This window comes from Mirounga angustirostris, unplaced genomic scaffold, assembly GCF_029215605.1.
Source record: "Mirounga angustirostris isolate CCGP_5_RB_7025 unplaced genomic scaffold, mMirAng1.0.hap1 SCAF_5, whole genome shotgun sequence".
Lineage (NCBI taxonomy): Eukaryota > Metazoa > Chordata > Mammalia > Carnivora > Phocidae > Mirounga > Mirounga angustirostris.
In genome coordinates, this window is record NW_026991713.1 from 141828297 (window position 1) to 141847437 (window position 19141).

A 19141-nucleotide genomic window follows, 5' to 3' on the forward strand; every position below is an offset into this window, starting at 1 on the left:
TCCTCACTGAGCGGGAACCCCGTTGTGGGGCTTGATCCCAGAACCCTGGGATCATGACCCGAGCCAAAGGCAGAGGTTTAACTGACTGAGCCGCCCAGGTGCCCCCTAAACTTTTTTTTTTAAAGATTTTATTTATTTATTTGAGAGAGAGAAAAAGAGTGTGCACGTGAGTGGGCAAGGGGCAGAGGGAGAGGGAGAAGCAGACTCCCTGCTGAATGGGGAGCCCAACACAGGGCTTGATCCCAGGACCTGAAGATCATGGCCCAAGCCCAAGTCAGACACTTAATCAACTGAGCCACCCTTTAACTAAATTTCTAAACTCTCAAACTTACTGAAATTTTGCCAGGTTTTCCAATAATGTCCTTCTCTGGTCCAGGATCTAACCTGTGTTCACAAGGCATTTATTTGTCCTGTCTTCTTAACCTCCACTAATCAATGACAACAACCAGAATATGTTTACAAACATTAGTAATTTATTTATTTATTTAGATTTTATTTATTTGAGAGAGAGAGACAGAGATAGTGAGAGAGAGAGCACAAGTGGGGAGGAGAGGGAGAAGCAGGCTCCCCACCGAGCAGGGAGCCCGATGCGGAACTCGATCCCAGAACCCTGAGATCATGACCTGAGCCGAAGGCAGATGCTTAACGACTGAGCCACCCAGGCGCCCATACAAACATTAGTAATTTAAATCATATGTGTATTAAATCACATGACCCAAAATTTTCATCAGTCCTATTTATTTGAAAAATATGAACCAGGAAATTGAATGATTTTTGTGGCCTCATCTGCTAGCTTGCACAACAATAGCTTGGCTTAAATTTCAAGCTATTAAAAAAAAAAAGATTCAAGCTATATTTATCCCCAGATTGACACTGAATACTTTTAGGAATGAGAACCATCTCGTGTGTGCCTGAGCTTAAGGCACACTGGTAATTTGATTCCGTCAGCACACCGGGGGGAGTACACGTGCCTTCTTCCCCTTTGTAAAGAGGATGACTTTTTGAACACATGTAACATCTGATTGAAAACTATACACAAAGTGGAGCCAGTACCCCCTGAGCCCAATGAGGTCAGGATCAATACAAAATTAATCAGTGACCTTTGCAAGTATTTAAACAGTTAGTGATTTTAGTGTGAAACGGATAATGAAAATATGCAGAAAATGCATGTCTAAAATCAAGGAACAAAAGATATGTTAGTTTCACTGTTTAGTATTTAAAATGTAATTGTGTAAAATAATTGAGGGGCACCTGGCTGGCTCAGTCTGTAGAGCATGCAGCCCTTGATCTCCAGGTTGTAGGTTCGAGCCCCATGTTGGGTATACAGATAACTTAAAAAAAAATCTTAAAAAAATAATATATAAATGAAATTGCGGATGTGCAAAACATTTTTTTTTTTTTTAGCTAGATAAACCTAGGTTTGTTTCCCTAGGTTTATTTCCTGACTCTGCCTATCGTTAGCTCTCTTACCATTCAAATTCTCTTAGACTCCATCTGCTTACGCATAAAATGGGCTAATAATAACAACCTCATAGAATAACCACAGGATTAAAAAGAGATGTATATACATAAGGCATATTAAATGTTAACATTGAGCACTGTTTTGTGCTAGACATGTGCTAAATGATTTCTATGCATCTTATTGAATCCTCACAACATCCCCTCTAAAGTAAAAAGAATTCCAATTTCTTTTAAAGAAATTAAGGCTCATAAAAATTAGTTGTTTGCCCAAGCCATACAACTGACTGAGTGTTGTGGTTGACATCCCAAGTCCATCTTATTTACCCTATCTCCTGTGTTCTTTTTTTTTTAATTGAAATATAACACACAATGTTATATTACTTTAGGTGTCCACCATATTAGTTCAACAATTCCATCCATTAGTCTTCACCATGATACCTGTGCTCAGTGTCACCAAGCAACGTTCTTTTTTTTTTTTTTAAAGGTTTTTATTTATTTATTTGACAGAGAGAGATAGCGAGAGCAGGAACACAAGCAGGGGGAGTGGGAGAGGGAGAAGCAGGCTTCCTGCCGAGCAGGGAGCCCGATGTGGGACTCGATCCCAGGACCCTGGGATCATGACCTGAGTCGAAGGCAGACGCTTAACGACTGAGCCACCCAGGCGCCCACCAAGCAACGTTCTTACGACATTATCGACTATATTCCTTGTGCTGTACTTCTCATCCTCAATACTTAAAACCACAAGTTTGTACCTCTGAATCTCCTTTCATTCTTTCACCCATTCTCCCATCCACCTCCCCAGTACAAGCCGTTTTTGAGGGAGCAATTTTAATGAAGCTGCACTTTGTTCATTTCTTCTGTTTAAATTGAGATTTAACCCCAAAAAGTTGAAAATAGAGCTACCGTATGACCAAGCAATTGCACTATTAGGTATTTACCCCAAAGATACAAATGTAGTGATTCGAAGGGGTACCTGCACCCCAATGTTTATAGCAGCAGTGTCCACAATAGCAAAACTATGGAAAGAGCCCAGATGTCCATCAACAGATGAATGGATAAAGAAGATGTGGTGCATATATACAATGGAATATTACTTGGCCATCAAAAAAGAAAAATCTTGCCATTTGCAATGACGTGGATGGATCTAGAGGGTATAATGCTAAGTGAAATAAGTCAGTCAGAGAAAAACAAATACCAATTATTTCACTCATGTGGAATTTAAGAAACAAAACAGGATTATAGGGGAAGGGAGGGAAAAATCAAACAACGAAATCAGAGATGGAGACAAACTGAAAGACTCTTTTTTTTAAAGATTTTATTTATTTGACAGAGAGAGCACAAGCAGCGGGAGAGAGAGGGAGAAGCAGGCTCCCTGCTGAGCAAGGAGCCTGATGTGGGGCTCAATGTCAGGACCCTGGAATCATGACCAGGGCGGAAGGCAGCCACTTAACCGACTGAGCCACCCAGGCATCCCTGAAAGACTCTTTAAGTCTAGGAAACAAACAGGGTTGCTGGAGGGGAGTGGGGTGGGGGGGATGCGGTAACTGGGTGAAGGAATGAGCTCTGGGTGTTATAGGCAACTGATGAATTACTAAACTCTACCTCTGAAACTAATAATCTACTATATGTTAATTGAATTTAAATCACATGCCATAAAATTCACCATTTTAGAGTGTACAATTCAGTGGGGTTTCTTTTCTTTTAAAGATTTATTTGACAGAGAGAAAGAGAGAGAGCACAAGCAGGGGGAGTGGCAGGCAGAGGTAGAAGCAGGCTCCCCAGTGAGCACGGAGCCCCATGGGGGACTCAATCACAGGACCCTGGGATCATGACCCGAGGCGAAGGCAGCCGCTTAACCGACTGACCCACCCAGGCGCCCCAAGGGTTTTGTTTTTTTTAAGTTCATTTATTTATTTAAGTACTCTCTCCCCTCAACCGTGCAGCTCTAACTCAGGACCCTGAAATCCAGGTGCAGATTCCTCACTTAGCCAGCCAGGTGCCCCCAATTCAGTGGTTTTCAGTGTATCCTCAAGGCTGTGCAATGTCACCATTATTTAATTCCAGAACATTTTCGTCACACCAGAATGGAAGTCCACACCCATCAATAGTCCACCGTTCCCTTCAAAACTCCCCCAGCCCCGGGCAACCACTAATATACTTTCTGTCTAGATGGACTTGCTGACTGTGGACATTTCATGTCAGTGGAATCAAGCAATATTTGTCCTTTGGCTGAATGACACTGCATTGTGAGCACGGCCATCTGTTTATCCATTCATCACTTGATGAACACTTGAGTCACTTCATATTTGTTTCCCTGTTAGTTATAAATAATTCAAAAAAACCTTGTGGCTAAATCCGTGTCACTTCGGGGTAGGCCAAAGAGCGAAACTGCGATGAAAGGAAGTCAGCTGCCTAAAAACGGAGGTCTTCGAATTCTTCAGAAACCGGGTGCGAACAGCCCCGCGCCCTTGTGCACGCGACCTGACACCCCGGTCCGAGGCGGCCGGCGGCCGGCAGGGGGCGCGCGCGGCTCGCCGGCCGCGGTCCCGGAGCCTCCCCAGCAGGAGGGCGCAGCGGCTCCCACCCGCCTTCCGCAGGGGTGGGCGTAGGCGATCCGGCCGCCAGGGTTCCTCCGTAACCACCTGCAGCGCCCCACCCCCGTCGCAGGCACCACCTGTAACCGCCCACGCAACTCACTGTTTGTAGCCACTGCTTCTCGCCCGGTACCCCCCGACAGAAGCTGTAGCACCCCGGAGCAGGGGTCTTTGTGGATTTGGGTCCCTGAGACGTCCCTGTGGATCTGGGGCTGATGGAGAACAGGGAGTGGGGCGCGCCGAGGGGTGGCGGGGCGGGAGTCGGAGGACCGGCTGGCCCCACGGGACCTGCACCTGCACCTGCCCGGGAGGGGGGGCACTTCCAGCAGCAGCTTTATGGCAACAGGAGGGAGGCGCAGGGGCGGGGGTGTCAGGGCAGCGTGGGGGTTTCTGGAGAGGAGCAGCGTCTTCACTCTGCAAAGGCGCAGAGGACGCGCAGCCGGAACACTGGGGGCTCCGGCCCGGCGAAGGGGAGCGGGCGGATCCAAGGGTCCTCGCGGGCCTGGGGAGGGTCGCGGTGAGCAGAGGGCCCGGGGCGCCGTGCGGAGTAGAGGCGGGAACATCCCCGCACCTGGGCCGGTGAGGGGCCAGCGGGCAGCAGTTGGGCTGATGCTGGGGCCTCTCAGTCCTCCACCCGCCAAGTGTCCAGGAAAGCAGCGCCCAGGCCCGCAGCTCCGAGACCCGCAGCTCCCCGCTGTGGTCGGGGTCCCCACCGCACTAGGTGGTCGGAGAACAACAAGCGTCCATCGTTTGTGGGTGGGGCTGGGCCGAGGGTCAAGGGAGGGACCGGTGGGCGAGGGAGAAGGGGCTAGTGGGCATGGGAGGGACCGGTGGGCGAGGGAGGGGGGAAGGCTGGGCGAGGGAGGGGCGGGTGGCGAGGATGAGGCGTCGTCTAGGATGTTGGGTTGAGCGGAGCCAACGGTTTCAATGAGCATAACAGCCTCCGCTCGCTCAGGCAAGTGACAGGAGATGTCGAGGCCTTCAAACGAAAGCTCTGGTTTCCTTCGCCGCTAGCAGGCGTCAACCCCCCGGAGAAGTCCCGGGGTCTCAGTTAAACCCACCCTCTGAAGCTGGGAGAGCCCCGCCCAGAGCTCGATTCCAGGCCGTAGGAACGCTGGCGCTCCGCCCCCGGGCGCTGCTGTCCAATCCCGGGCTGGGCACGCCCCCTTCGCGCGCCGTGACCCCGCCCCCGCGCGCGGATTGGTCAGGCCACCAGTTCGGCTCCGTGCGGCGAAGACCCGGAGCAGCAAAATTCACCCAAGGAATGCCCCCGCCCGGCCCTGCTGCGCATGCTCGCTCCGTGACCCCAGCTTGAGGTGACGGCCTGAACCGAGGCGGGGCCCCAGGCAAGAGGCTGCAGGACCTGCCGCGGCTCAGTCGCCGGAGAGGGAGGGCTCCGCTGCCACCGCCGCCCTGCCGGTGCCCGGTGAGCACGGGCCCCAGCGGGCCGGGGAGGGTCCCGGGTCCCACGGAGTGGCCCGGCCCTCCCGGGGGTCCCCGGGGCTGCTGATGCTGGGAGGGGGGGTCACCCGGCTCTGCGTCCCGGCGCTCAGGCCGCCTCCTTCCTCCTGGCTCCTCCTTCCCCCCATCCCACCCGGGTCCGGACTGAACCCCGACACCCCCAGTCAAGGATCCCCACATTCGTCTGCCTTTCCTTGACCACACCCAGTACTGCCTCCCTCCCTGCAGCCATCCTCAGCCTCGTCCCACTCTGGCAGTTGGAGTTGTGAGATATTGGGGCAGGGGGGTGGGACACCCCAGAGGCTTGCTGACGAGGTGGTGGTACTAACCGGAGGGGAGGGGAGCCGAGAGGAGGGGCCATTTGGGTGCAGCACAGACAGGATTGGTGATAAATTACAGTGTGTGAGGAGGAGTACAGGTACCTAAGAGCCAGGGCGCTGAGGGGAAGGTGGTGTCCTTACCTGAAAATCCCACTGTGGGCAGGCTCTCCCCTACGTACTACAGAGTAGCAGTCCTTGACCTTTTTTGGATCCTTGCTGCCTTGAAACTCTCCCTGTGAGGATGTGTACCTGCGCACCTAAGTGGGCCCATCATCCCACCGGCAGCCCAATCACAGTCCTCTGTGAGCCCCGTGGGACAGTGATGATCTGGGGCCCAGCTGCCAGTACCCCCAGGACTTTTGGAAACAGCGTACCCTTGCCTACCTGCTATTAAGAACCTCTGCCAAATTCCCCACCATTCCCATCATACAGGTGGAACCAACCCGGAGAGGGTGAGGGATTTGTCCTTGTGGCTGAGGACACAGGTGCCGGTGGATTTTGGTGGCATTTTTCTCCCATATGTGTGGAGGTCATTCTTTTGATCCCTCGTCAGTGGCTGGGCAGGGTTCACGCCTTCCAGAGCCTCAGGAACAAGGGATCGGACCTTGTTATTAGTTACCTGTTGCTACTGTAACAAATTACCACAAATGTAGTGGTTTTAAACAACACAGCTTCCTAACAGTCTTATAGTTCTGGAGGTCAGAAGTTCGAGGTGGGTCTCAGGAGGTTAAAACCAGGTGCAGGCAGAGCTGTGTTCCTTCCGAGAGGCTCCAGGAGAGACAATCTGTTTCTTTGTCTTCTCTAGCTCCTGGAGGCCTCCAGATTGCCTGGCTCTCTGCCGCTCCCTCCTTCTTCAAAGCCAGCACCATCCTGGTCTCTCTGACCCTGCTTCTATCCAGTTTTCTCCTTCTCTCTTCTGCCTCCCTTTTGTACTTTTTAGGACCCTTGTGATTGGACCCACCCGGGTCATCCAAGCTGCTCTCCTACTTTAGTAACTTTCACCCCATCTGCAGACTTCGTCCTGTAGGTTCCAGGGGTTACGTTCATTAGGCCCTGATTCTGCTTCCCAGAGTGTCTGAGGGGTTCCTGCGAGTTCCTAACGTCGTATGATTTGGGGTTCACACTGAGCCACCTTGACACTTCTGGGTTGGCTTTGTGCAGACCCATGTCATGACAGCGGGTTAGGATGAATGGGTGACTGGAGGTCAATGGTGATCTCAAACCACCGGATTTCAGAATTAGAGAAAGGGTGTCAAGTAAGGGAAGTGAACTATTAAGCCCTTTGCTCTTTTTAATTCATTTCTACTTCGCTTTTAAAAATTCTGTTCATTTGGGGCACCTGGGTGGCTCAGTCGGTTAAGCATCTGATTCTTGATCTTAGTTCAGGTCTTGATCTCAGGGTCGTGAGCCCTGTGTTTTATTTTTTATTTTATTTTGTTATTAAAAAATAAAATAAAAGGGGCGCCTGGGTGGCTCAGATGGTTAAGCGTCTGCCTTCGGCTCAGGTCATGATCCCAGGGTCCTGGGATCAAGCCCCACATCGGGCTCCTGGCTCAGCGGGGAGCCTGCTTCTCCGTCTCCCTCTGCCTCTCTCCCTGCTCATGGTCTCTCTCTCTGTGTATCTCTGTGTGTCAAATGAATAAATAAGATCTTTAAAATGAAATGAAATGAAATGAAATAAAAATTCAGTGAACTTTCATTGAGTGAAATTTAACTTTCAAAAAATATATATTAGACTTAAAATAGCTGCCTGTCAAGTCTTCCCTCCACACCTAGAAAATTTCTAGAAGGATGACTCCAGAAAAGAGGCTGATCCAGCCTGAAGGACGTACCCACTCCTGTTCATGGAGAGATTGACAAGCAGTTCAACCCATCAACTAGCAGTTACAGATTTCCCGAGTGAAAGGCCCATGGCGCCATCCGTGTCTCTCACAGTATCAGAATCAGATGGGGTACTGGTAAAAAATATAGATTCTCCAACCCCTCTCCAGACCCCTTGAGTGGGGGCGGGTAGTGGAGTAATCCAGGACTGTGCATTTGTCACAAGAACCCCGGTGATTCTAAGGTATGGTGAAGTTGGGGGACCACTGGTTGTAGACTTCATTTCCCTTTTTCCTAATTCTAATAGTTTTATGGAGCTAACTCACATACTGTGCAGCTCACTCTCTCACAAGGTACAATTCAACAGCTTTTGATGTATTCATAAAGTTGCACAACCATCTCCATGGTCAGTTTCAGAAGATTGCCTTCCCCACTGCAGAAGCCATCCCCACTAGCAGTCACTCCTCATTCTCCCGCTGCCCTCCCCCGACCCCTAGCCCACCACGCATCTCCTGTCTCTTAAGGATAGATTTTTCTACTCTATAGATTGGTCTCTGGGTCATTTTATATAAATGGAACCATATGATACATGGTCTTTTATGACTGGCTTTTTTCACTCAGCATAATCTTCTATTTATTTATTTATTTTTAAGGTTTTTTTTTTTTTTTTAAAGGTTTTATTTATTTATCTGCGAGAGAGAATGGGAGACAGAGAGCATGAGAGGGGGAGGGTCAGAGGGAGAAGCAGACTCCCTGCTGAGCAGGGAGTCCGATGTGGGACTCGATCCCCGGACTCCAGGATCATGACCTGAGCCGAAGGCAGTCGCTTAACCAACTGAGCCACCCAGGTGCCCCTTTAAGGTTTTTTTTTTTTTTTAATTAAGATTACAATTTACCCTCTGACATGGGGCTCGAACTTACGACCCCAAGATCAAGAGTCGCATGCTCTACTGACTGAGCCAGCCACGCACCCCTCAGCATAATCTTTTAAAGTTTCATCCATGTTGTAGCATAATTTTTTTGAATTGCCAAACAATATTCGATTGTATGGATATGCCATCTTTTATCCATTCATCTGTTGATGGGTATTTGAATTGTTTCCACTTTTTGATGACAGTGAATAATACTGCTGTGAACATTCATATACAAATTTTTTTCAAGATTTATTTCAGAGAGAGAGCGAGAGCGGGGGGGAGGGTGGTGCAGAAGGAGAGGGAGAGAGAGAATCCTAAGCAGACTCTGCGCTGAGCACAGAGCCCAAAGAGGGGCTTGATCTCACGATCCTGAGATCATGACCCCAACCAAAATCAAGAATCGGGAGCTTAACTGACTGTGCCACCCAGGCGCCCCTCACTTAAAAGTGTTTATGTGGACATTTGTTTCCAGTTCTTGCACATGTACTTGGAGTGGAATTGCTGGGTGATATGGTGACTCTGTGCTTAACGTTTTGATGAGCCGCCAGACCGCCAACATGGCTGTGCTGTTGACAAGCCCACCAGCCGTGTAAGAGCCTTCCAGTTTCTCCTCATCCAAACCAACACTTGTTTTGTCTGGTTTTTGTGTGTGTTCCTTTTATTATGTGCATCCTGGTGGTGTGAAGTAGTATCTCCTGGTGGTTTTATTCTGTGTTTCTCTCATGACTAATGCTGTTGAGCATCACATATGCTCACTGGCCATTTGTAGATCTTCTTTAGAGAAAGGCTTATTCAGAGCCTTTGCCCATTTTTAAATTGGGTTATTGGTCTTTTTGTTACTGAGTTGTAAGAGTTCTTTATAAATTCCAGATATAATTCCCTCATCAGAGATATGATTTGCAAAAATTCTTTCCCACTCTGTGGACTGTCTTTTAACTTTCTGGTTGGTGTCCTCTGATTCACAAAAGTTTTAAAATTTGATGGAGTCCAGTTTATCTCTTTCTTCTTTGGTTGCCTGTACTTTTCATGTCATATTGAAGAAAGCTTTGTCTGATTTTAGGTCATGAAGCTTTACTCCTATCTTTTTTTTTAAGACTATTTTTTTAAAGATTTTATTTGTTTATTTGAGAGAGAGAGAGAGAAAGCACAGAGGGAGAGTGAGGGAGAAGCAGGCTCCCCGCTGAGCAGAGAGCCCGATGTGGGGCTCCATCCCAGGACCCTGGGATCATGACCTGAGCAGAAGGCAGACACTCAACCGACTGAGCCACCCAGGCACCCCTAAAGAGTATTTTAAAGTTAGTATTTGTATATGGTGTGAGGAAGGGGTCCAGCGCTGCAGGATTTCATCCCCAGACTAGGGGGAGCCTACAAGCCAGAAAGGTGGGCTGGCTCCAGGAGATGTGCACTGAAGCTGATCTGAATGTGTATTGGGCAGGACGGCCTGTGCTAGGGCTTCTGCCATAACCTCTTTCTGCCCAGAATGGCTCTTCCAGGGGAGGCTTTGGTGTTGTCCTTTCTGAAGCTGGTCCCCATGTTCCTCCAGGACTGCTATGTCACCCTGTGGGACAGGATGGGCAGGGCAGGGAAGGACTGCGCTGGGGGAACAGGGGTTGGCTTGTCCCAGGGCTGAACTGGGGGGCCAGGGGCAGGAGGGATAGAGACACTGAACCCAGGGGTGCCTTGGTCAGGTGACCCATTACCAGGCAGATTTCCTTGAGGGCTCACCCCTAGGAGGTGAGGGCTCCATGTCTGTCGCAGTCCAAGAGGTCTCTGCTTTTATGTCTAGTGGCCAAGGGACTGGGGAGGAGGGCTTGCAGGGGACAAGGCACCCCAAACCCTCTTTGGCATTGCACCCCGACTTCTCTCATGGATGGGGTCTTAGAGAACTGGAAATCGGGGCATGGCCTCCTCAAGCCATATGTATTGGGAGGGGTCCCAGGAAACAGTGAGAACTGCAAACCGGGTTAGATAAACAGGGTCAGGGGGCAGGTAGATGTCTGTGAGACTTGCCGTTGCCTGGGTTCTGAGATGAGCAGGGGAGATGTCTGCTAAGGATGAGGTCTTGTTTCTGGGCTAATACTGTACTCTGACGAAGACCCTGCCAACTGCCCAGCACTCAGTCGCGCCCAACAGACAAAAAGGCTACTCCGCATTGCCCTGCCGTCGGCCCCTGTCATACGTCCTTTCTGCTTCTCCAGGCCAGAAGCCAGGGAGCCCAGAGTGACTGTGGATTCTCCGGACACCTCTACAGCCTGGTCCCCTCCCAGCTGAGGCAGCGCCAGCCCCGCTTCAGGCACAAGGTCACTGCCTTCCTGGGACCCCAGCATTTCCTGAGTGCTGCGTGGTCCAGGGCCTCCGGCTTGGGATGGGAGATGGATCTAGTTGTGAGTCCAGAGAGTCCTGCCTCCCAGAGCCAGGCGTCCCCTTTGTGGTCTGCAGAGCGCCGGTGGGTGCCCGGCTTGGTCTCCCTGTGACACAGTGTCAGGAGGAAGGCCACCAGGCATTCTGGGAGAGTCTGTGACATGAGCCCATGTGCCAAGTGCTGGTCCCTGAGGCTTGGTGCTCAGAAAGGCAAGTTACCGTCGTCCTGGATGAGGCACACCAGGTACTGTGTGGGGCGGGCTCTGGATCCCCCTCGACCAGACTCCCAGCTCTGCACTTCATGGCCATATTGGCCATCCTGCCGTCCCTCAGTGTCCTCATCTGTACACTGGGTCAATAAGAATGATCGACTTTCGGGGCGCCTGGGTGGCTCAGTTGGTTAAGCGACTGCCTTCAGCTCAGGTCATGATCCTGGAGTCCCAGGATCGAGTCCCGCATCAGGCTCCCTGCTTGGCAGGGGGTCTGCTTCTCCCTCTGACCCTCCTCCCTCTCCTGCTCTCTGTCTCTCGTTCTCTCTCTCTCAAATAAATAAATAAAATCTTTAAAAAAAAAAAAAAGAATGATTGACTTTCTTTTTTTAAAGCATTTTATTTATTTATTTATTTATTTATTTATTTATTTATTTATTTATAAAGATTTTATTATTTATTTGACAGAGAGAGAGACAGCGAGAGAGGGAATACAAGCAGGGGGAGTGGGAGAGGGAGAAGCAGACCTCCCAGCTGAGCAGGGAGCCCAATGTGGGGCTCGATCCCAGGACCCTGAGATCATGACCCGTGCCGAAGGCAGACACCCAACCGACTGAGCCACCCAGGCACCCCAAGAATGACTAACTTTCATAACACGGGGCCAAGTTAAATGGGAAACCCTGTGAAGACACATCCCACGTGCTCAGCACCTATGGGCCTCTCTTTGTAGAAGCTCACGGTTCTCAGTGCCTCACTGCCTGCACCCCAACAGCCCCCAGAGAGCCCTGCCTGTGGCACATTTTACAGACAGGAAAGTGGCATTTGGGGAGGGGAGGTGACAGACCCCAGCTGCCTGAGAGGATGCAGCCGAGTGGAAGCACCGACCCGGGGTTCCCCAGCTCCGTGTGAGACCCTCCCCAGCCTTTCAGCCCCCTCTGCCTCCACCTCCACCCCACGTCCATTTTCTGAGCCCCAGGCCCAAGGGGGCCTCCACTGATGGGTTTTGCCTCCTTCCTTAGGACAGAGCCCCTGGACTGCCAGGTTCCCGACCAGGGAGGAGGAGGAGGAAGAGAACTCCATCTGCTGGGGCCTGAGTGTGGCCTAGGGGACAGGCCATCGTCCCAGAATGCCCCTGCCGGAGCCCAGCGAGCAAGAGGGCGAGAGTGTGAAGGCTGGCCAGGAGCCGTCCCCAGAGTGCCCTGAGCCAGGCACAGATGTTGTGCCTGCAGCACCCAGGAAGCCCAGGAAGTTCTCCAAACTGGTCCTGCTGACGGCCTCTAAGGACAGTGCGAAGGTGGCAGGGGCCAAGCGCAAAGGGGTGCACTGCATCATGTCCCTGGGAGTGCCCGGCCCCGCCACCCTTGCCAAAGCCCTCCTCAAGATCCATCCTGAGGCTCAGAGGGCCATCGAGGCACCCCCACAGGAGCCTGAGCAGAAACGCAGCAAGCTGGACACAGGTGAGGTCCCGGGCGGTTGGAGTGAGCACGGTGTGGTCAAGACCTTCCTGGGGTTGGAAGTCCCCTGACACCCAGGAGCCTGGGGGCCGGGCTGGCTCTGGACAGTCACATGCTGTCCACGTTATACCTCGGTGTAGGGCCTGCATGTCCGTAGGCCTCCACGCACACGTGTCTATATGGGGATTGGCCTGGGAGGGGGAGTGGGTGTGTCCCTCCAGATATATTTGTGTGGGTCCTGGGCCTATTTCTGTTCCTGTCTGTTCTTCCGTGTCTATGTGTTTATGTGTCTGGGGGTCTAGGGGTATATGTTGCTGAGGCCCCAGGCAGGCCCCCCACCCCCACCCGGCTTGCTGTGGGCGACATCGGCACATGGATGCATTCTCTGACCGTGGACTCCTGAGGGGCGTTCGAGGGAAGGGATGCCCAGTGGCTGGGGAAAGCTGAGCTGGGTTTCTTCGCAAGTGGAAGTGGGGTCTGCTGTACCCTGAGAAGATGGGGACAATAAAACCACAACACTTGGCCCCCGTTTGCTGCCTGTGAACAGGTGGCCCCCTTGGATCCAGCCAGGGCGCTTGGCCTGGGCAGTGTAGGGGACCCCACTCACTGGTGGAAGTGTAGGAGTGAGTGGTCTGAGGTCCAAGGGGAGGGAACTCCACTGCTTCCCCTGGACCAAGACACCATGGCACCCAAGATGGGGGAGTCCCCAGCCACAGGCCTGGAGTTTCAGGGGACCCAAGGGACCCCTCAGCTTCCTTCAACTGCTGGACAGGGCTGCACTCAAGGACTCGGGGGACCCCATCCCCCCAGAGCTTGGAGGCCCCTCTGCGGCACGTCCAGCTCACCCTTGAGTGTTTCTACTGGCCAGTCCTGCCCCAAGTGCGCCCTCACGTCTACCTGCTGCCTCCCACCAATCCAAGGGGTGGAGAGTGTGGTCCCCATGACCTGTGAAGAGGCAGGGCTCTAGGAGCTAAGTCACCACTCTGAGGCCACCAGCTGGTCACTGCAGAGGGTAGAGTAGGGTGCGTCTGGTCAGAGCCTGTTCTTCTAACGGAGCTGGGTGGGATGGGCCGTCTCCTGGTCCTTCCACCCCGTCTGAGACCTCTGCGCACTTCTCGGATCTGCCTGGGCTCTGGCACCATGTGGGCCCCATCCACCGCAGGTGGCCCCTTGGTGAGAATTAAAACGAAGCCACTCGTCCTCAGATGGAGGGCTGGAGGGCAGAGCAAGGGCTACATCTCAGCCCCACAAGTTCCCCTAGGCAGGTGCTCTTGGGCAGTGAGCAACCCCCTCAACGTGCCACCTGTGTTTACCTCAATACCTGGTCCCCAGACTTTCCCACCTCTTATCCCATCCCAGGCCAGGTGGTGGGGGTAGCAGTGGCTTCCTGGTGCTCAACCCAGATTTCGCCCAAAGTTCCCTGGAAATGACTTTAACAGCCTCTTTGTCCCTGGGCTGGTGGTCTTAGGGAGCACGTCTCTGAAATCAGCAATTATTTCTGTAAGTCAGCCAATGGCATCCCAGAGCATCCCCTGGCTGGACTGAGAGCTTCAGGCCCTGGGTTTCCCGCCCTCCCTTTTCCTTTGTGACACCAGCCTGACCCACTCCTTTCTCTTCCAGCAGGAAAAGAAGATGGAAGGTTGGCAGGGCAGTCTGCCCCCAGTACTGAGGTCGTAGGGGAGGAGCCCACCGCAGATGCCGTCATGCCCAGCACCCTCCTGTAACTCTGACAAGCATGGTATGCCCTCACTGGATCAGTGACCTTGGCTGTGACTTCTGCTGGGGACCCAGTTGCAACTGGTTTTCATTCTCAAACATTGTGTAATTTTTTCCAAATCAAGCATAAATTACTTTTATAAACAGAAAAAAAAACCTCAAAAAGAAAAAAAGAAGCTGTATGCGAGGTCCCATTATGGACAGGTTTTATAACCTTCTGTGGTCCTTTGAGACCCCACCGCAACCCCACCAGCCTTCCCCGGGCCCTGTCCCAGGGCTCAGACCCCGGCCCCTCAGCCTGGAGAGCCACCACTGGCCTGGAGACTAGGTGGGCTCTCTGAGCTTTCTCCTTCCTACTGTTTCTGGCTTGAAAGGGGTGCAGTGGGACCCCCAGGCCTGAGCCCCTGGGAAGCCTATCCAGCCCCTCCCTGACCATCCCTCCAGGGCCTGTTCCCAGGAGGCTTGCCTCCTCTAGACATCCCACCAACTGACAGCTTCCCCCCACCCCTCATGGGAGCCTGTGTTCATGGTTGCCCAGAGTTCTGCTGGGGAGGGGGTGGGCCCCAACCGTAGTGTATGATGCCCCTATCATGTTCCTTCTGGGTGATTTGGGGGCTGAGCTTCCTGGGCACCTGACCCCTCCCCAGGCACCTTGGGTGCCACCCCTGCTGGAGGAGGGAGTGAACAGAACACAGTTACCCCCCCTACAAACGGAAGTCAGGGTTCCCTGGAGGCCCCCCACAGGAAAGGCTTCGGCCTCCAGTTGGCTTCACCTCACATGGTCCTCGTTTTGTGGAAACTGCCATCGGGCAAAGGAAACAAATGGATTATTTCTAAAATGTTGAGACTAGAGGCCTTATGTTTTTGAACATTATCTTCCCAAATTTAGCTTGCATTATGGACCCCTCTTAGGAAAAGTGAGTTCCTCAGCACCCCTCCTGGCCCAGCTCCATCTTGCTCTGTTTCTCCTCCAGCGTGGTTGTTAACATTTATGCTCTGTAACCATCATTTGAAATGTTCCTTTGTCCTAATTTGATATTTAAATAGATTCTGCTCTTCACCATGTTTCTCCTTTCCTGTGGCTCTGCATCATCCCCTTCGTGGGCTGGTGTGGTCAGATGACAGGAACGCCTGAGGAGTTGGTGGTGGGGTTCCCCCTGGGAAGCAGAGTGAAGAAGGGGCCTGAGGAGGACAGGGGGGCCGGCAAGGGGCGACTTGGTGCAGCTCGGCCTGCTGTCCCAGCAGACCTGGCCCATGGCAGGACATGGTGGGCAGTGGCTCAGGGTCTCGGGGCCTGGAGCCCACAGGGAGGATTCCAGGCTCATGATGGGGAGTGGGAGGCCAGGGAAGGATTTAGGCAGACGAGGGACATGGTCAGCGTTGTTGTACAAAGCCTACGGGCTCCATGAGGGGAACCGACTGGAAATGTCCAAAGGGGGCTCTGAAAGTCTGGCAAGAAGGTCACCACGGCCTTGGGGGACAGGAGACCGAGGGGAGGTGGGCGGTGCTGTCAAGACTTGACACTGGTTCAGTGACAGGTTGTCCCATCGGGGAGGGACAGTGCCAGCGACCAGGAGGAGAATCGCCGTGTTCCTGTGAACAGTGGTTCCCCCGATGTTAGAGCAGAAAATCCTCAGAGGTCACGGATTGATGCCAGCGCTGGGTCTCTGCACTCTGTGAGAGGCTTGGTTGGGGGGCTTCATTATAAAATGAAGGAGGCTCTGCCTCAAGAGTCAGGGTATCTGCGAGGCTCTGTCGGCTCAGCTCAGGTCATGATCTCAGGGTCCTGAGATGGAGCCCCATGTCCCAGCCGTCTGTGCGCTGGGCATGGAGTCGGCCTAAGATTCTTTCTCTCCCTCTCCCTCTGCCCCTCCCGCCCCTTAAAAAAAAAAAAAGTAAAGAAGATGACTATACACTTCCTTCAAAACATAATTTATTGGTCCTCAAGCTAAAAAAAAAAGATAATTCATGGTCATTGAAATAAATACGTACTGATTATGAAAAAGTGTTACAAATATCTCCAGTAATTCTATCATCTAGAGATAAGTCTATAAATTTTTCATATTCAGAAAATTGGGATGATACAGCTCATTTTCTCCTAATCCATTACGAATGACTTTCCAACGCGGTTTTACGGACTGCAGCATGCCACTACGGGGACGGAAGACCAGGCATCCGGCTGTCCTGACGCCGGCTGCACCCCGGTCCTCTCCAGCTGCTCTACAAGCCTTTAAGTAGCCCTGGGTTTTCACGGGACGAAGCTCCACAAGGGAGACCGCTGCTCACGGGGAGGACCAGCAACTCCCCTGCTCCCCGCGGCCCCACGCGTCCTTGTCCACGGGTGCTGTCACCGAGAGAATGGTAATCATAATAGCGACAGCAGCAGCACGCTCCGCCTCTCTGGTGAGCACCGCCTCCGCTCTGGCTCCCGGGGTTCCCACCGCCCGCACCGGGGCCGAGGCGGGCGGCGGCCGGCAGGGGGCGCGCGCGGCTCGCCGGCCGCGGTCCCGGAGCCTCCGTAGCGGAAGGAGCGCGCAGCGGCTCCGACCCGCCTTCCGCAGGGGTGGGCGTAGGCGATCCGGCCGCCAGGGTTCCTCCGTAACCACCTGCAGCGCCCCACCCCCGTCGCACGCACCACCTGTAACCGCCCACGCAACTCATTGTAGCCACTGCTTCTCGCCCGGTCTCCCCGACAGAAGCTCTAGCACCCCGGAGCAGGGGTCTTTGTGGATTTGGGTCCCTGAGACGTCCCTGTGGATCTGGGGCTGATGGAGAACAGGGAGTGGGGCGCGCCGAGGGGTGGCGGGGCGGGAGTCGGAGGACCGGCTGGCCCCACGGGACCTGCACCTGCACCTGCCCGGGAGGGGGGGCACTTCCAGCAGCAGCTTTATGGCAACAGGAGGGAGGCGCAGGGGCGGGGGTGTCAGGGCAGCGTGGGGGTTTCTGGAGAGGAGCAGCGTCTTCACTCTGCAAAGGCGCAGAGGACGCGCAGCCGGAACACTGCGGGCTTCGGCCCGGCGAAGGGGAGCGGGCGGATCCAAGGGTCCTCGCGGGCCTGGGGAGGGTCGCGGTGAGCAGAGGGCCCGGGGCGCCGTGTGGAGTGGAGGCGGGGGCGTCCCCGTACCTGGGGCGGCAGTTGGGCTGATACTGGGGCCGCTCAGGCCGCCGCCCGCCAAGTGTCCAGGAAAGCAGCGCCCAAGCCCGCAGCTCCGAGACCCGCAGCTCCCCGCTGTGGTCCAGGTCCCCACCGCACTAGGTGGTAGGAGAACGACAAGCGTCCAGCGGCTGTGGGCTGTGGGTGGGGCTGGACCGGAGGGCAAGGGAGGGACCGTGGGGGAGGGAGGAGGTGCCAGGTCTCATGGGATCCTGAGATCACCACCTGAGCCAAAATCAAGAGTCAGCACCTAACCGACTGAGTTACCCAGGCGCCCCTCTTTGCCCTTTTATGTTGGCATAATTTCACACCTGTAGGAAAGTTGCAAGAAGTGTAAAAGCATTCCTATATGCTCTTCACCCAGATTTCCCAAATGTTAGGAATGAAGCAGCCACGGGTTAGTATTTATAATAACGGGATTTAGAACTGCAGTGTCCACCAAGAAAAGAACTAAATTGTGTAGCTAATCATATAAAATAAGCCTATGACATACGGGATGTTTACAATGTAGAGTTCAGTGAAAAGCCAGAGACCCACAAAAATAATTGCTGTGCCGTGTTTTCTCGATGTAAAATTGAGATTTGTTCTCAAAAGGATTGAAAAGAGGGGCACCTGGGTGGCTCAGTCTGTTAAGCTCCAGCCTCTTGATTTCCACTCAGGTCGTGATCTTGGGGGTTGTGAGATCTAGCCCATGTCCTACACCTCACTCAGTGCAGAGTCTGCGTGAGATTCTCTCCCTCTCCCTCTGCCTCTGCCCCGCCTCCCGCTCTCACTCTCTCTCTCTAAATGAATAAATAAAATCTTAAAAGAAAAAAAAAGACTGAAAAGAAGATGACACCTAGAAACTGAAGGGACACAGAACAGCCAAAACCATCCTGAAAAAGAATAAGATTGGAGAACTCACACTCTGATTTCAAAACTTACTACAAAGGAGCAATAGTCGAGACACCTGACTGAGCCACCCAGGTGACCCTAGGCAGTGATTTCTTAGATATGACACCAAAAACACAAGAAACAACAACAAAAAATGAAGTTCCATTGTTTTTGCTGTTCAGTTTGGGTGCTGGGGGAGTAAAAATGTAGTGCTTTTAGAATGTGTTGGCTAGGGGCGCCTGGGTGGCTCAGTCGTTAAGCGACTGCCTTCGGCTCAGGTCATGATCCTGGAGTCCCGGGATCGAGTCCCGCATCGGGCTCCCTGCTGAGCAGGGAGTCTGCTTCTCCCTCTGACCCTCCTCCCTTTCATGGTCTCTATCATTCTCTCTCTCAGTAAATAAATAAAAATCTTAAAAAAAAATGTGTTGGCTAAATCACAGGGGTGAAGAGTGCAGCCTGGGGAATACAGTGATACTGTAATAACCTTGTGTGGTGACAGGTCTGACCACTCTCATTGTGGTGTACTGTTGCCTAGTATATAGAATTGCCCAGTCACAATGTTGTACACCTGACATTAATATAACACTGTTTGTCAACTAGACTTCGATAAGAAGAGCAAAGTGTAAAACAAGCAATTAACAGTAAATATGCAAAAGCTGGGCGCCTGAGTGGCTCAGTCCGTTAAGGGTCTGCCTTTGGCTCAGGTTATGATTGCAGGGTCCTGGGCTTGAGCCCTGTATCGGGCTCCCTGCTTGGCAGGGAGCTTGCTTCTTTCTCTCTCCCTCTGCCCCTCTCCATGCTCA

The 19141-nt window shown here is 52.8% G+C and overlaps 1 protein-coding gene across 5 annotated transcripts; it reads left to right on the forward strand.

The window, feature by feature from the left end:
* Window positions 1-5323: 5323 nt before the first annotated feature.
* FLYWCH2 (FLYWCH family member 2) lies at window positions 5324-16298 on the forward strand. 5 transcript variants are annotated; one of them, XM_045874776.3, is made up of 4 exons: window positions 5325-5481; window positions 10770-10871; window positions 12161-12598; window positions 14219-16298. In XM_045874776.3, exons 3-4 carry the CDS (start codon window positions 12268-12270, stop codon window positions 14317-14319), a joined length of 432 nt encoding a protein of 143 aa, XP_045730732.1. In that variant the 5' UTR covers window positions 5325-5481; window positions 10770-10871; window positions 12161-12267; the 3' UTR covers window positions 14320-16298. The 5 variants fall into 5 exon arrangements, with proteins under 5 accessions (XP_045730730.1, XP_045730732.1, XP_045730729.1 ...); XM_045874773.3 differs by having other exon boundaries at window positions 14216-16297; XM_045874774.3 differs by lacking the exon at window positions 10770-10871 and having other exon boundaries at window positions 5324-5481; window positions 14216-16297.
* Window positions 16299-19141: the final 2843 nt, after the last annotated feature.

Excerpts from the sequence above, each read along its gene's own strand:
- FLYWCH2 (XM_045874774.3), top strand. The coding sequence starts at position 12,268 with ATGCCCCTGCCGGAGCCCAGCGAGCAAGAGGGCGAGAGTGTGAAGGCT. Across the intron at positions 12,599-14,215 it reads ACGCAGCAAGCTGGACACAG|CAGGAAAAGAAGATGGAAGG; the intron begins GTGAGGTCCCGG and ends TTTCTCTTCCAG.